Source organism: Myotis daubentonii, chromosome 16 (genome assembly GCF_963259705.1).
Source record: "Myotis daubentonii chromosome 16, mMyoDau2.1, whole genome shotgun sequence".
NCBI classification, from domain to species: Eukaryota; Metazoa; Chordata; class Mammalia; order Chiroptera; family Vespertilionidae; genus Myotis; species Myotis daubentonii.
In genome coordinates this window covers 34,266,643-34,284,780 of record NC_081855.1, presented here as the reverse complement: position 1 = coordinate 34,284,780, position 18,138 = coordinate 34,266,643, and the positions used below count along the sequence as shown (strand labels likewise).

Here is an 18,138-nt window from a genome sequence, read left to right as displayed (position 1 = left end):
AACAAATGAAACACAGCAAGCAAGTCTTACACATGGTGCTCACTAGAAACTGGGATTCAGAGTTGTATGAACTCTGAAATGCTATCATCCTCTTTTCTAGGATCACCAAATATATTCACTAAAGGAGCAAGTTTGTGAGGCATTGTATCTTTTCTACCTGCCTGGTAGTAGACAGGAAAGATAAAGGAGTTCCAGATAACACTTAAAGGGAACTCCCTCTAAATAAGCTATCAGGCTGTGCTTGTGGCAAACATAGGGTTAAATATCATTTTTATTCAGCTGAACCCCATGGGAAATATCCACTATTCATTTTCCCTTGGTACTATGTTCATGGGTCAGAACAGCTGAAGGCAAGCAGGAATGAACCAAGCCCACTCTCCAAGGGTAGGCAAGAGGACCAAACAAAAGCACTCCCTGTCCTCTCCCATCTAAATTGGATGCTAAAAGCTTTAATGAGTTTTGATTGCTTAATATTTAAAGGGAGAGGGACAAAATAAACATAAGCCTATAAATATTTCAATGTATAAGTGATCATGTACAAAGAGCTTGCCACCAACCTACTATTGCTTTAGCATTTTGTGGATTAAATTCCAATCAGAATTGCTTTCCTCTCAAACTTGCATTGTGTTGCCTTGCTTGGCTCAGAAGCAGGAGGAACTCAAAAGTACTAAAATATTACTGTGTTATATTGGCCTAGAAACCTCTTCCCAGGGCTATACACATCAAAACTTAAATATACTTTTCCAATGTGACTCTTATTATAGGTCTGAAATAAAACTTGACTTTCACATCATTATTATCATTTTAGTAAAAAAGAGCAAACAAATTTATAAAACATGAGATCAGCTATTTTTGAATTTGCATTCCTCTAAAACAAGAAGCAAATAAGAGAAACTCAAAATTGAAAAAATTAGGATAGTGGTAACCTTAAGGGGTTCTCCTATGAAAGCCCCAACTAGACATATAACTTAGAAAAAGAAAAAAAAGATGTTTATAGCAAAGATGAACATCGAGCAGACAACTCCCCTCTCATACAGGTGACGAGAGCTTTTCTATACTGAGGCTTTTCAAGTATTGCCTTTTGAATAACTGAAGAAAAGCTGAAGACATGTTTTCCAAATAGAAAGAATAACTTAGCACATCTAAAGGGGAGCTCAGGATGGACTCCCCGGCAGAAGATAACATATTAGCTTGTCCAGTATAGGGCTATTTTTCCCCTGATTTCACTATTCTAAGTTTACAAAAAGGGTGTTTTTAATTGTAAATGAAAAAAACTAAACATACAGTACCTGTTTAGCGTGGGGATGTTCCCTCTGTAATTAAACAACCACAGTTAGTTACTTATAGGTTAGTAAAAGCCATAATAAAAGAACTGTCAGAGCAGATACACACCAGTCGTGAGGAGCTCCAATTTGGCAGCTCTGGCATTCAGCAGACATAAGTGCTCATTACCCTTCCACCTCCAGGGTGCCTCCAAAGAGGTATGCCTCCTGACCTACCTCACCAAGCAGCCGTTGATGGAAACGGTCGAATATATTTACCATGGTTTTTTTTAATAGCTCTATTACAAAAAAATAATGCAGAGTAGTGATAAAACACGGGCTCATGAAAATTAATTTGTTATTAAATTAATTTAATGGTATATTAAGTTTCAATATGAAATAGAATTCTTGACAATATTCCTAGAGAATCTTCTTTCTTGTTCCTACTTTACTAAAAATGTAATAAGGAGGTCCAGAGAAGTTGATTCTATAGCCCCTCCTACATTAATTGCTTTTGAAAACTATGTTATGAACCTACAAACTCTCCTCCAAAGAAAAGGAGCCAATGAGTTACCAAGCTGCCTTTCAAGTCTCTTCCACCATCATCTTCCTCCCATAGATCTGGGTGGGACAGTGGTGTTAGGTGGTGGGTGGTGTTAGGTGCTAGGTGTTGGTGATGGATGGTGGTGGTGGATAGTGGTGGGTGGTGGTGACAGAGGTTGGAAAGGAGGGTACTTTGTAGTATAGGGGCTTTAAGAAAGTAAAAATCAAGTAGGATTATAATGATAAATAATTCTATGGCTAGCAGGATATAATATGTAAAAATTAACACTTTAAATTATCATTTATATATTTTGTTTAGAGTAATAATGACTTTTTAAAATTGTTGTAAGCTTAAAAATTCTAGGCCTCTCATAAATAAAACCTTACCTAAATTTGGCTAACCTTAGTTTTTCCCAATAAAGAATGTGCCAAAATCATGAAAGAAAGACTAGGGTAATTATGGAAATTGCAAAGCAAGTCTCTCATTTTCTCTTTGGTCTTTGCTACCAAATCTTGTTTCTTAAAATGATGTCAGGCATTTCCTCAACATAAAGAGAAAAAACCCCACACCAACTAAAACCTCTTATTTCCAATGTTAAAAGGGCAAAGTTATACCTACCACCCACAATTTAGGAGGACTGTAAGGGAGTTGATTGGTTGATATCTTAACCTTCTAACATTCTTTTATCAGCATTTAATCATTGTTGGGGTTTTCTGGCACACAGAGGACTTAATGGACAGAACGTAGTGGGTGGTGCTGATGATATGTGGGAAGGAGGAGAGAGGGAGGAAAATGATGCACTTTCCATGGCATTTAAAGGAGCAGAACAGACTGAGCTGGCCACATAAATAAAAAGCTGTGACATATCACTGCACACAAACTGTATACCTCATGTGATTTGTGAGTAGCAATGCTCTCTGCATCAAACCTGTATCACAGAGTGAATTCCTACTATAGCAAAAGCAACCTCTGAGTGCAAAAACCTGCACCTTTGCTGTGTGGATTCTTTGAGCCTCTCACTCAGGGGAATGGGTTTCATTTTACAAGACACCCTTAGTTATAATGCACTGGGCCCTCAATAACAAACATGAAGTATGCATAGGTTCTAGAGCAGAGGGAGGTAAAACTAAGAAAACTAAATGTAGACACTAATGAGAACATAGAAAAGTCTTCCTTTTAAGATATAAAGGATTCTAAAGAAAGGAGTCACCTGTACAGTCCCTTCCCATGAACCTCACTCAGGTCAGAGAGAAGGACCCTACAACCAAAGCAATCTCAGGCTCCATCTATCCAGGTTTCTGGAATTTAGAAACCAGTATAATCTCTCTCAACTGTTAACCAGTTTCTTAAACTAGTAAAATGGTCTCACTGCTTCTGTAGCTGCACTTTAATCCCTTAGGGAATTTTCACTGGACGACGGCCAAGTTTTCAGCAGAAAAGGGCCTGATTGAAAATACCACCACCACCAAAAAGCCAGTCCTTCTCCATAGCAATTCTCACGCTCTCATAGGGAGCCCCCTGCTGCTTTGTTATATAAGTTGTGTACCATCTACACAGTATGGGGTATGAACAAAACTCCCAACATCTCCAGTTTTTAAAGGAATGGCATCAAATCAATCATGTAAGAGGTAAGTTTAGAGGCAGCTTTTCCTTTTTGGTACAATAAGAATCTGTGCGGCTGGAGAGAAGGAAGGATAAATTCTCTATTACAAGGTAAATACTTAGCCATATCCATATGATCATTTACGTATTTTGTTACCCTATCAGGGGCTATTTGATCAATTTAAGAATATGACCAATGTGGCATACTGTACAGTACTGTGATACACTAGGAAGCTAGATGCATCGTCTGCACAAAAACAATCAAGGAAGAGATTGTATGAGTCAACTCTTCCATTGATGTAGCTAAAAATATAAAATAAAATCTACCACATTCACTGCATACCCATGATGCAAAAATAATCTAATTGCTCAATCTCTGATAGGCAATCAACTGCATTTTCAAATACATGGGATATAAATTCACTTCTCACAAGACATTTGCTGTTTAGGCTATTCACTTATGATGAATCTTCATTCACAATGTTTTGATAACTATTAGAATCATTTCCCTTCCAGTAGAACAGCTCCATTTTATAGATGTGATAACTGAGAAACCAAAGGGGACGCATTCCAAGGACACTGTTCAATAGGCTTGTAATAAACCAGAATCTAAACCGGGCAATTTCTCATCTCAGTTTCCGAGGCTAGCATTCCACATCAATATAGAATAAATTTAAAGAAGGACAAGAGAAATCCGTTGAATTCTGAGGTTCTTGGCATTAAGTCAACTCTGATTTTATTGATCTGTCTGACTAGAATGGCTGGAGAGCCTGCTTCAATATGAATGCAAAGTCAGAGTTGCTTCCTGCTAGCTGAACCCTCTTTATTTAAGGAACACTGACTTCTCTGGCAGTCACAAGTTCTCTGAGCCTTTTGCCATCCCTTCCAGCTGAATTTCATTTTGCTTGATTCTAGCTGGCCCTGCATAAATTTCTTATCATATAAAAATGCTCCTGATTCTTCTGCCTTCCAACATGAAGGTGGGGAGGAAGACCCTATATGAAAATGATGGGGATGCATGCAAACAAGCAGTGGTTACATCAAGCTGTGACTGAGAGCCATATAGGGCTAATCTTTTGAAATCAGGCAGCAAAGCAGAAGCAGAAGAGGTCGGCTGAATAACCTACTAGCAGTTGCTAACAGCAGTACCATAGGAGAAAGAGCAATTTGACTGGCTGTGACCAGTGGTGGTCTCCTTACGTGACTATATTTCTGCAGGAGAATCCAAATCAAGAGCTTTAAAACACATCTGAACCATGTATTTCAATTGGCATCTCCCCACCACCCCCTCGAAGTTCAGATGCCCTGATTCCAATGTAGAGCTTTAGTTTACAATAAAATGATCATTGATTCATTCATTTGCAGCCTCTTTAAAGCCCTTCTTTGCTCTGCTGGAAGATTTTGCTCTTTCTGAAACAAGTATGCCAACAGAGCTGCAGCATATTACTGCTGCCTGCTGTATAATTAGCTACAAACCCACCGCACAAAACTATAGGGATTTACAGGTGCCCTGGATTCTGCTTTTCTTTCCCCCTGGAATCAGCTAGTCTTCCTTGACAAGAAGGGACCTTGGGCTACTCTAATGATATATTGAGAGTTTTAAACTCAACTCTCCAATCTTACAAGTCTAGAGTGCCAAAATAACACAGCAGAGACTAGCAGCTGAGCCATGGATACAGGAAAGCACTTTGGTAAGCACTTAAACCTGCTGAGCATCTTCTCTTCTCCCAGATGCTTGCATCTTATCAGCACACTACCCTGAATGAAGCAAGCACTGTAGGATTTTATTTATTTATAGCTCATTCTGTCCTGCTAACAACAACCCAGTGCTCATGCTGCTTAAAAAAAAAAAAAAATGCTACAAGTTGGGTGATTTTGGAGTGTCTCAATATGATCCAAAGAAGGACTTAATCTCTGGGTGTCAAAGATTATCAGAATTCTTGAAAATGGCAGCAGTCTGCAGATTAGTCACACGGAAGGCTTCTGATTCCTGAACTTCCTCACAACCGTCTTCATAAAAACAAGGTCCAGAGGCCACTCACTGACAGCTAAACACTGAAGGTGCCAAGCAGCCTACAAGTAAACTTAGTCATGGCTAAAACATGTGCTATCAGGTGAAAACACAGCCGAACTCTTCTGGATGTGAGACATGAAAAAAAGGAAAGTGCTTGAATTAAAACATTATAATAAAGAAGGCCAAATTCACAAGGAGCAAATAACAGAGAAGGTACAATACAACTTGACATAACTAAAGCATGGATTTCCACCTAAGAAATAGGTGGAAATAAACACCAATAGGTCCTCCCTCATTACATATATATAGAAACATACAAAATATACTTTTTTGGTATAGCAAAGTTGGAAATTTATTAAAGAACAAATACAGACTCCCATGTAGGGAGGGGGAAGAGTCCCACAGAACGGACTCGCACATGGGGAGGGGGAAAGGGTCCCCACAAAATATACTTTCATCTCCTGCATCAATTTGATGCTTATTTGAATTACAGATAAAGTTTTTAAAAAATGAACTATGTTTGTTAATGTGTATTATTCATGAAAATCATTTGGAGTTATAAATTCTAAACTCCCAGACTGTCATAATATGTACAGCCATATGCATAGCCACAGAGTTTATGGGATAATGTACTTTACATATGTATGTATAAATATAGCCATATTTTAGAAGATCAAATACATAGGCTGACTAAACAACTTATCTGTCTCCAGATTACTCACAGTAATTTAATATGCCCAAAGCTAAGTGAAATCCTGAATGTCAAATGATTCAATGAATTGTCCAAAGTAAAAACATTCAGGACACTGATTTAGTGTAACAAGCTTCTCCATCACTAATCTAGTGAGTGATAAACTCGGGTTTCAGAATGGGGGAAAAAGACAAACACACAAACCTCAGGCTCTAAACCAAGCCTAACTGGAGAAGAAGGAGAAAAAGAAATGCTTAATAATATAGTCTGAGCTCTGGGATTAATCCATGTAAAACACTAGTGGAACTCACCAAAGAGCTGGGCTGATGGAATCTTAGGGAAGAGAATCAAGTCCTGAAAGTCTGGGTAATAATAAAATGTTCTCTTAGTACAGAGAAGCAGCCATCCAGACTATTCCTGCACCAAGAAAATGACTGAAGAAACTCATTCACTTCTCTAAAAACCATTTGCTAACTGGTTACAAGACATTGTTAAAAAAAGAAAAAAGAAAAAAAATCCCCTCCCCTCAAAAAAATTCATATATAGGAAGACATAGCATTTAAATGCTAAGAAGATAAAGAAAAACACACACATGCCACATGTGTATAGGTTTCCCATTGTGCTTAAGTCAGGAAAATCTCTACAGCTGCTGCTATTCAAGTGAAGGAAGTTTAAGAAGAAAAGGGTTATATTTATACCAGGAGCTTCCCTAGTGAAGCTCTAATAACTGGATCCTCTAGTCTAGTGAATAAGACATGGGAATATCAAATAAATTGCAACTATAGTTCCCAGAAAAAAACTTGGGAGTCTTGGGTAGAAAATCAAGAAGAAAATAACATACCTTGACTGAAGCCTATCTGGCAAGAAAGATGCAAAAAGTCATTGAGATTATCCATAGTTTTCAATTAGCAAAAATTGCTCTTTGGATAAACTTCATTGGCTATGATACTGCCACTGCACAAAGCTTGAGATTAGAAATAAACTGTTTAGTCATCTGCTCCTTTTTTAAAAAAAATATTGAGAGCGGTATTAGAAAAAAACACAGTCAAATTATACTGAAACACAGAGTAACTAAATGTCAAGAAAAAGTTTCAGTCAATCAAAATGAATAAGTGCGAGAGATCTATTGTGCAACATTGTACCTACAGTCAATATTGTGCACTTAAAATTTTGTTATGAGAGAATATCTCATGTTGAGTTCTTTCCACAGTAAAATAAAAAAAATTTCAAAGTTTTTAAAACATTTCAAGCAATACAAAGCCCTATAATGAATTTAAACAAAAAAAGGATCAAACATGTTGGCTACCCAATAACTGCATAAGTGTGCTAAAAAAAAAAAAGTGTGTGTGTGCGGGGCGGGGGGGGGGGGGGGGGAGGGCATGTCTTCTCCCTTTCTAGAGGCTGCTCTGCTTATTTGCAAAGGAAATCACTTGTGTTTTGCCTACTTCCTTTAAAATCAAAACGTGTTCTAATGGGACAGGGGTCTTCAACCCAAACAGTATCAAAGACATTTTCCTGAAAAAAATACTCTGCTGTTGTCAGTTTGCAGACAGAAAGCCATGTTTCATCCCAACCCATGAGGGCTAAATCACTAGTCAAAAACAAACTGCAGGAACGGAATTTCACCAGGTGACCTTAAACACAACAGGAGACTGCAATTTTGTGTTGATAATACACCTCAGAAAGATATTCACTTCTAAGGACTTGCTGTACACATTTAGTCTAATTCAACTAAATGAATGATTAGGAAGTGAAGACAAAGTGCCAATGAAGAAAATACAAAAATTGGTTAAAGAATGTATCTATTTCCTTCCCCAAGAATTTTTGGTTTGTCAAGCCCAATTGGGAAAAATATAAACTTCTGTTTTGCATTGATAAGTAAAATATGAATATTCATATGCCTAGTCTCTGTTCTCATTGAATATTTTTTTAAAACATGCAATAAATGTCATAGAAGAATATCTATAATATCAGATGTGGATAATTCCTGTAACTACCAAGAACAAGCAACATAAAAATAAGAGGTTGTGCCAGTCGATGTCTTTCTCTCACCTCTCTCTCTCTCTCTCTCTCTCTCTTTCCGCCCCCCTTCTCCCTCCCAGTAAAAGCAAATTTTTAACTCCATGTTAAGCATGTACTAATCTGAAGTGAACATGAACTCTTTCATCCCCATGACTTGAGCATTTAAAAAAACATATTCTATACCCATGTTGACAGTAGCATTATTCACAACAGCCAAAAGGTGGAAGCAACCCAAGTGTCCATTAACTAATGAACGGATAAACAACATGAGGTCTACACACACAATGGAATATTATTCAGATTTAAAAAGGAAGGCAATCCTATCACATGCTTCAATGAGGAATCTTGAGGACATTATGCTAAGATAGACAGGATAGGACAGACACTATATTCAATTTATATGAAGTACCTGGAGCAATTTCATAGTGACAGTATCTAGAATGGTGGTGGGCAGGGACTGAAGGGTGAAGGATGGGGAGTTACTGTTTCATGGGCACAAATTTCAGTCCTGCAAATGAAAAAGTTCTGGAGCTGGGTGATGGTCACACATTTACATTTAATTTAATTTTTACATTAAAATATGATTGAAATGGTAAAATTTATATGTATATTTTACCACAATTAAAAAATGTGTATAGCCAGTCAGAGAAAGACAAATACTATACGATCTCACTACTATGTGGAGTCTAAGGAATAAATAAACCGATGAACAAAATGGGAAAAAAAAGTTGTGGGGGGTTTTGTAATTCCTCCAAGAAGTACTGTTATTAACATAAAACGAGAACTTAGTATGATAGTCCTAATTAATTTCTGGATAAGTGTTGAGCTGTCCATGTGGCTAGAAAACTTGAAATATGGGTAGCCTGTATCAAAAAATGCAAAATGCTGTAAGTATAAAGTATACATAAATATCAGACTTAGTATGAAGAATGAAAGATATCTCTTTAATAATTTTTTATTACATATTGAAATAGTATTTTGAATATAATGGGTTAAGTAAAATGTTGTTAAAAGTAATTTTATCTGTTTCTTAGTACCCTTTTAAATGTGGCCAATAGAAAATTTAAAATTACATATGTGGTTTGCATTATATAGTAACCACTCCTTATCTGCAGTTTCATTTTCTGTGGTTTCAGTTGCCCATGGTCAACCAAGGTCTGAAAATAATAAATGAAAAATTTCAGAAATAAACAATTCCTAAGTTTTGAATTGTGTGGTATTCTGAGTACCTTCATCTCATCATCACAAGAAGGGTGAGTAGAGCACAGTTAAGATATTTTGAGAGAAAGACTATATTCACATAACTTTTATTACAGTATCTATCCTATCTAATAAAAGAGAAACATGGTAATTGGCGTACGACCGCTACCCTTCCCATTGGCTAATCAGGGCAATATGCAAATTAACTGCCAGCCAAGATGGCGGCGGCAGACAGGCAGCTTGAAACTAACATGAGGCTTGCTTGCTTCAGTGACGGAGGACTCCAACGTTCCCCGCCTGCCGCTGCAGGCCTCTGAGCTGCAAGCAACTATGTAACAAACATAGAAGCTAAACAAAATCCCAGAAACCTGCCGGGCTTCAGCCAACAGGATCGCAACATTGTAAGCAAAGGCCAGAAACCTACTTTCAGCAGCGGAGGCCTAAGAGCTGGAGCCAAGCCTCAAAGCTAAAGCTGGCCCAGAATAAAAAAAGAAAAAAGAAAAAAAGAAGCGGTTGGGAGCTTCAGTCACCCCCAGCCTGAAAACAGCCCTCAGCTCCTCACCCAGACTGGCCAGGCACCCCAGTGGGGACCCCCACCCTGAAGGGTGTGTGACCAGCTGCAAACAGCCATCATCCCCTCACCCAGGCTGGCCAGGCACCCCAGTGGGGACCCCCACCCTGATTCAGGACACCCTTCAGGGCAAACCAGCCGGCCCCCACCCATGCACCAGGCCTCTACCCTATATAGTAAAAGGGTAATATGCCTCCCAGCACTGGGATCAGCAGAGCCAAGAGGCCTCCCGGCACCGGGATCAGCGTGACAGGGGCAGTGCCCCAACCCCCTGATCGGCCCTGCTCTGTGTGTGACAGGGTGCGGCGCCCCAACCCTCCCCCCACAACACGGGCCCTGCTCTGTGTGTGACGGGGTAGAGCCATAACCTCCCCATCGGCCCTGCCCTGAGTGTGAGAGTGGCGGCACCCCAACCCCCTGATCGGCCCTGCTCTGTGGGTGATAGAGGGCGGTGCCCCAACCCCCCTGATGGGCCCTGCTCTGTGAGTGACAGGGGGAAATGCCCCATCCCCTTGATTGGCCCTGCTCTGTGCATGACAGGGGGTGGCGCCACAACCTCCCCATGGACCCTGCCTTGAGTGTGACAGAGGATGGTGCCCCAACCCCCCAATCGGCCCTACCCTGAGTGTGACTGAGGGTGGAATCACAACCTCCCGATCGCCCTGCTCTGTGTATAACAGGGGGCGGCGCCCCAACTCCCCAATCGGCCCTGCTCTGAGCCCGACCAGGGGCTGCACCTAGGGATTGGGCCTGCCCTCTGCCACCCGGGAGCAGGCCTAAGCCAGCAGGTCGTTATCTCCCAAGGGGTCCCAGACTGCGAGAGGGCACAGGCCGGGCTGAGGGACCTCCACCCTCCCCCCCGAGTGCATAAATTTTTCTGCACCGGGCCTCTAGTATATATATAAAAGCCAAGCGACCAGAATGACCAGTCGCTGTGACATGCACTGTGGCTGGCCAATCAGCCCGATTGGGGACAGGGCCAGCCAGCCAACCTCCCGTGGCCCCTCCCCCCACTGGCTGGCCCAGCCCCAATCGGCCCCCATCAGCCCCAATTGGGGTGGGCTGGCCGGACCCCACCCGTGCACGAATTCATGCACCCAGCCTCTAGTGTGACTATAACTGTTCTATTTTATTATTAGTTATTGCTAATCTCTTCTGTGCCTAAATGAGGAATTAAACTTTATCATAAGTATGTATAGAAAAAAAAGTGTATATACAATAGGGTTCGGTACTATCCGTGGTTTTAGGCATCCACGGGGGGTCTTGGAATGTAACCTCCATAGATAAGGCAATTACTGTATTTCTGTTGGACAGTACTGGTCTAGCAGTAGTGATTCTCAATTTGTTTTTCATCATAATTATCAAAACTTTTCCAAAAAGTGGTACCCCTGGACTCTGTTTCAAAATGAATCAGAATTGTGGGAATCAGGATCCCAATATATATTTACAACACTTCCTAGATAATTCTGAGAATCTTTAATTTAGAGGTTAGTGGACATAGTCGTGTCCTTGAGCCTTATAGGACTGGAGTGGAATGGACACTGGTAAATAGTCTCCAGTAACTTATTTCTGTAGAATAAGAAACAACATGTTTACTATCTGTTTGCTTAAAATAGAACAGAATAGAAAAGAATAACAGTACTAGAGTTATAAAAAAAAGTTGAAACTTGGCTCAAAACTAAGAGACCCTAGAATTCTTTTGTAAGGTAAGCAGGCCCATTATATAATAAAGAATTTGACTGGCCTTTATCCCTGGTTCCTGAAAGAGAGGCTAAATCCTGGGAATTTCTCAAGTAATAGAACTGTCTTTATTATTCAAGAACCCCTTGGATCACACCTGAATTTATGCTGAGAGATAAAATAATTCAGGACAGGGGCTGCTCACTAGAAAGACCAACCATGTGATCAGAGGTGTGCCCGCTGGACCTCTGTAAAAGGGAGAGGGGCTGTAGGTTGAGTTTAAACATGTGGCCTATGATTCAATCAATCATGCTATTGTAATGAAACCCTGATAAAAATTCTGGACACTGAAACTCAGTGGAACTTCTTGGTTGGTGAACACATTAATGTGATGGGAGGATGACATGCACAGGGAAAGAAAACAGAGCAGCTCTTTGTCCAGGACCCACCCAGATCTTACTCAACATGTCTCTTCATTTGGCTGATCCTGACCTGTATCCTTTATAATAAAACTAGAGGCCCAATGCACAAAATTCGTGCGAGAGGAGGCCTTCCTCCCCTAGCTGGTTTGGCTCAGTGGATAGAGCGTTGGCCTGCGGATTGAAGGGTCCCAGGTTCGATTCAGGCCAAGGGCACATGCCTGGGTTGCGGGCTCAATCCCCAGTGGGGGACCTGCTGGAGGCAGCCAATCAATGATTCTCATCATTGATGTTTCTCTCTCTCTCCCCTTCTCCCTTTCTCTCTGAAATCAATAAAGAAATATATTTTTAAAAAAAGAGTAGGCCTTCCTTTCTCTGGCTGCTGGGACTGGCTTCCCTCCGGCACCCGGGAGCCAGGCTTCCGTCCTAGAGGGAGGCCCTGCCAGTTGGTTGCAACCACAGTAGCTTTCCTCGGCCCTCGCAGCCCTGGCTTCATCCAGAGGTCGCCCCGAAGGACATCTGGTGTAATTAGCATATTATGCTTTTATTATTATTACTAGAGGCCCGGTGCACAAAAATTTGTGCACTTGGAGGGGTCCCTCAGCCCGGCCTGCGCCCATTTGCAGTCCAGGACCCCTTGGAGGATGTCCACCTGTTGACTTAGGCCCACTCCCTGGAGGATCAGGCCTAAGCTTGCAGTCAGACATCCTTCTGGCAGCCAGGGAGCCCTCGGGGGATGTCCGACTAAAGGCTTAGGCCCCCAAGGGAGCTGTGATGAGGAAGCTGGGGTCAGAGAAGAGCCACGCTGTCCCGCCCCGCCGCTCTGGGTCAGGTCGCACACGGGACGCCCGGGCAGGCCGGCAGATCGCTGCTGCCCCACCCAGCCGCCCCGGGTCGGGTCGCACACGGGACGCCCGCCACCCTGGGTCGCAGATAACAGGCCTGGGTGGCAGCAGGGCAGGCAGAATGGCGCTGTCCCGCCCCACCGCCCCGGGTGGCAAACAGCAGGTCCGGATGGCGGCGGGGCAGGCGGGATGGCGCTGACCCGCCCTGCCTGCAGTATGCAAATTAGCCGCCATCTTTGTTGGTGGTTAATTTGCATATCGTGCTGATTAGCCGATGGGAGGCATAGCGAAGGTACAGTCAATTACCATGTTTGTCTATTATTAGCTAGGATAGAAGATAGTGACCATAAGCATAGTGCTTTCTTGAATTCTATCAAATAAGTTGTTATAGTGAATTGTTGAACCTGAGCGGATCATAGGAGCCCCCAAATTTGTAGCCAGTTGGTCAAAAAATGCAGTGGCCCCATCTGAAGTAGAAGCAGTTTTGTGGAAAACTAAGCCCTTAACTTGGGGCATCTGCTCTAACCAGAGGTGGTCAGTGTCACAACTGAATTGCCACTTGGTGTGAGAATAACGTCACAATTCCAAACTGTAACAAAAACATTTGTAAGAAAATACAGAATCTTCTAAAACAAAATCCAAGTTGTAATAACTGCACAAATTATACCCCAAATGGAATATAGCATTGTGATTTAATCAGATAATACATTTTATACTACTAAACTAATAGGGACTTTAAATCTAAAAAAGTATTAATGTAATTTTTACATTTTTCTGGTTGTCAGGAGATTATTTTATCTTTCCTCCTTTATTTGCCCTTATCTTTATTTACCTTTAAATCTATACCAGTCATATTGATAATAATAATCTAGCAGTGTATAATTTTATATTTATACAACCAAGGAAGACTTCTGAGAGACCACACACAGAATCACAGTCTGTCCAAGTCTGCTCTTTATCCATGGGGGGGTGTATACCTGAAATGTTGGGAGGGACAAGTATACAAGTTTTGAAACCAGATCAGAAATAATCAAGATTCACACCCTCAAGACAGAAAGGTGAATAAGATTTCTTAACAGTTAAGAAGCATTTCTCTCATTTTCCAGTCGACTATCCCTCACCAAACTGGACACACATCCGCAAATAAAAAAGTAGGACAGGGAGAACAATTCAGAAAGACAAGGGGAGCGATGAGGAAAGAAGGAAATCACAAGCAGCTCTGCAGCCTGACTACAAATCACTGCCCAAAGGGAAGAGGTGTAGAAAGCAGGAAGAAAAGGAGAATGTCCTGAGAATTGCAAAGAGCATTAAGTACAGCTTGTAGTTCTCCACAATTATTCAAGGAATGCAGGAAAAGAAAGATGACTGAGAGCTGAGCCCATGTGTGCCATGAGTACTTCGCCGCTCGCTGAAGGACAACCATTTGTTTCTAGAAAATGAGATTCTCAAACCCATGGAGGCAAAAATGTACCTAGAGGTGCTTGCAAAATCAAGGACATATACTTTTCTCTGCCAGCCATAAGGTATTTTTGAGGTAGAAAAGTAAAAGGATCTTCTGAGACAAAGAAGAGAAGTATTTTTTCTGAAGATGCCTCTCTGCTCATCTGCTGACCTCTGCTGGATCGACAGTGGCATCCAGTGGCCAAAAGTCTCAGTACAGACTCCTTTGTCTCTAGGAAGGGTTTCTACTACTTGGGGTGAAGTGGCAATTCAGAACAAAGCTATTTCTGGTGTGTATAACTAAGGATCCCCAAAGACACAGCACTTTGTAATATAAAGTGAAGAACCAAAGGCTATAAAGAAGAAATGGAGGGGAGCAGCTTAAGATTGCTGTGGTATATTTATATTTCCTGTGGTATTACTAAAAAGAATGAAAATACAAAAAGGGATGAACATATGTGTGGGTGGAATTCCTAGGTTTTCTGTGCTTCAGAATAGTTTAAAAATAAATGAGCATACAAGATAAAGTGTTTTCACTTTAAAACCAAAGCAATACTGAAACAAATTTCCATATGTACATTTAATTTTTTAAGGGCTTAGGAAGGGGATATCATGGAATTAGCATGATTTGTTAAGTAATTTACTTGAATTTCAGCTTGCTTCTGGAGTGTGATTTTTAAAAACTGATTGCATGTCAATTGCTATGAATTCAGGTGTCTGTTTTTAGGGAGATCATGAAATTGGCTTAGGTATCACCTTAGCTCATAGCAAACTATTGAAAGGAAAAGCATTCCACCCAAAATATTTTCATGTTCCAAGTGTTCCCTTAAACTGCTAAAAAAGTGATTTTCTGGCAAAGTTCCAGCAAGTTAACTGCTAGGAAATTCTTTCCTCAGTGACACAATATAAGCAAAAATGAATGAAGTTATCCTAAACTTTTATCTTAATTAGACTATACATTTTCTCTCCAAGTCAAAAGTGAGAAGAAAAAAAAAGTGGGCAGAAGAGGCTCTCATCTCTCGGTTTAAATTTGTTCATTTTCTGCTCTGTATTTCTAGCTTTTAAAAATATGGAATTGCCCTAACCGGTTTGGCTCAGTGGATAGAGCGTCAGCCTGCGGACTCAAGGGTCCCAGGTTCGATTCCGGTCAAGGGCATGTACCTTGGTTGCGGGCACATCCCCAGTGGGAGGCATGCAGGAGGCAGCTGATCGATGTTTCTCTCTCATCGATGCTTCTAACTCTCTATCCCTCTCCCTTCCTCTCTACAAAAAAAATCAATAAAATATATATTTTTTTAAAATATGGAATTGTCATACACATTACTCTCCTTAACTCTTCTGATGGAGTGCTGGCTGGCTCAGGTGCACATAACAGCTCAAACTCACCTGTTTGGATGAGATGTGGGCAACATGAACTGGAATTCCACCACGCAGGTGTTATCCTTAAGCTGGCGGTGTTGTACGCTGTTAAGTTCATAGGCAATATAAGCCCTTCGAACATACACCTGGTTAAAAAGTAAGCCTCAGTAAATACACTTTAAAATCAGAAGGTAAGAGATGGTTAGCCCAGAAAAGAGACAGTCTTGAAAGAGGTATCTGAGACAGAAGGTGGTCTATGGTGACAGAATTCTCAAGGCTCCATGTAAAAATACCCTGCCTTAACTAGTAAAGCTAGAATCTTAAAACTACACCCATGATTATAAATAGAAACAAAATTATCCTGACTCTACTGGATACCTCGAGGTGTGCCATAAACCTTTCACATTAACCTAAAGTCAGGAGAAGGTTTGCTCTTCAGCAAACCAGAGCATATGCCACCACAACTATTACTTCATTATGCATAATCATTTCAACAGAAGATAAACACAAGCATGAGAAAAATGAGAGTTGCTGATTCTGGGCCACATGAGGAGTGAAGATAGAAAAACTTGTAGTATAGTCCAAGCTTTTTACTATCCTGTACATTATTATTTTGTTCAGTTTTCATTTAAAAATCATTTTTAGATTATTTATATTGCCCAAACACTAGGCAAAAGCATAAGGCATAATTTGATATATAACATCTCAAACACACTACTTGACTCAAGTGTTAAGAGAAATAGCAATAGGCTTCATCTCAGCCAAAACCATCAGTCCAACCTTGGGCACTTCAGACCATTTGCCATGCACAGGAAATGCTACATAGAATTCTATCAGCATGTGAGATATATAAGGAGGCTTCTCATTAAATAGCATGGAAGTACTATAAAACACTTAGATATTTTTAAGATTTGGTATTTACTGAGTAGGATACATTACATGCTACCCACAGAATACAATAGAGTAACTCAAAAGAGCTCGCAACAGACTGGTAGTGATGTCACATTACATAAGATCATCTAAAACACCCCTTTTCCTCATCTTCAAAAAACATCCACTTGGCAATTTTACAGCAGTATTTAGGGCCTGCAATTTTTATGTTTAATGAGGTAGTGAGCTGTAGTGGAAACAGAAAAGTCTGTGAGTCAGATTCAAATGCAAACTCTTCTACTTATTATCTCTGTGAATTTAGACAAGTCACTTAACCTCTCAGAGTCTCACTTTCTTTTTCATGAAATAATTGTAGGACTAAGTGAGAAAAATAAAGCACCTAAAATACAGTTCATTAAATGTTATTACTTTTTTTTCTCATGATGAAATACTTCATAAGAGCTGCTTGACAATTCAAGATATAACTAAAATCCATTTTATTTGGCCTAAATCACAAAATGGTACATGTTCTGATCGACCATATACATTTTTTCACTTATTGTGTTATAGGGAATCCTAATTCATTATGACATGAGAGAATCAAATATATCTAAGAAGTAGAAACTATAAAAAATGCTGGCAGCTATTTTCCTGTGACTAGGGCCTAGCCCTAGAAGCTGGTGATTAGTTCAGCTGAAACACTTGGGTCAAGGAAGACCATAGTTCAGCATTAGTTTCAGGGAAAACGAAGACTCTACTCTTAAGAACTAACCTTAAGCCAAAGAAAAAGAACTGATACGATAGCCAAATAGAAGACTTCAACCAGAAACCAAGAAAAAGGTTATGTCATGTTATGTTACTAAGAAAACTTACCTCCAGAGCTGCCATCCGCACCACCTGGTTGCTGTGGTAGAAGAAGTTTGGAAGGACATCAAAAATAGATGTTTCAGATAAGATGAGTTTCTGGAAGGTACAAAGACAAACTTAAACCATTACAACCAAAAGAGAACAATTTCAGTGGACATATTTAGCATTTGAAGCATTTTAGTGAAACTTAAGATTTTTGTCTATGAATGTCATGTGATCACAGCTTCCTCAAACTACAAAATGGGGAAATAATAGTACCTATGCTCACAGGCTGTTGTGAGCATTCAAAGAGTTAATAATTCTTAGAATACATCAATAATGCATTAATTATATGCTAACATAAGTGTTTATGACTATTATTACCCTTTCTGACATATATCTGTACTCAATTTCTTAACTATTGTATCAATACTCCAGTATGGTAAACCATAGATTTGAACTCCATCTGAAGTCCTCTATTTCAACTATGAACCAAATAAACAAAAACATCCTTCTTCCCTCTCTAGGTTCCCCAGAAGGAAATCTGACAAAAAGCCTAAAGATTCCCTTGGCTAGATATAACAATATTATCCTTATGTACAGATAGATAAATGAAAAGTCATTCCTGAAAAAAATGTTGTTTAAAAAATAACAGTCAAGATCCTTGCAACTAGTAAAATTAGCCAGTACTTTTTTATAAAATTGGCTCTATATAAAGCTTAACAGTAAGCATGAAAATAAAATGAAAGCACAAGAGGTAGTAGACTTCAATA

The 18,138-nt window shown here is 40.2% G+C and overlaps 1 protein-coding gene and 1 pseudogene across 12 annotated transcripts in view; both read right to left on the bottom strand.

The window, feature by feature from the left end:
• Positions 1-18,138, bottom strand: part of ACACA (acetyl-CoA carboxylase alpha) — a 269,985-nt gene that overhangs the window by 115,847 nt on the left and 136,000 nt on the right. For 10 of the 12 annotated variants that reach the window (XR_009449202.1, XM_059669697.1, XM_059669696.1 and 7 more), the window contains 3 exons: positions 17,393-17,482; positions 15,677-15,795; positions 1,290-1,313 (listed from right to left, as the gene is read on the bottom strand). Coding sequence is in view for 11 of the 12 variants with exons in the window: in XM_059669697.1 (XP_059525680.1) it covers positions 1,290-1,313; positions 15,677-15,795; positions 17,393-17,482 (233 nt within the window). In the remaining variant the exon portion in view is untranslated. Of the gene's footprint in view, positions 1-1,289; positions 1,314-15,672; positions 15,796-17,392; positions 17,483-18,138 lie in introns of those variants that run through there. The other 2 variants (XM_059669693.1, XM_059669703.1) reach the window with 2 other exon arrangements.
• On the bottom strand, positions 6,970-7,079 carry LOC132219507 (U4 spliceosomal RNA; annotated as a pseudogene).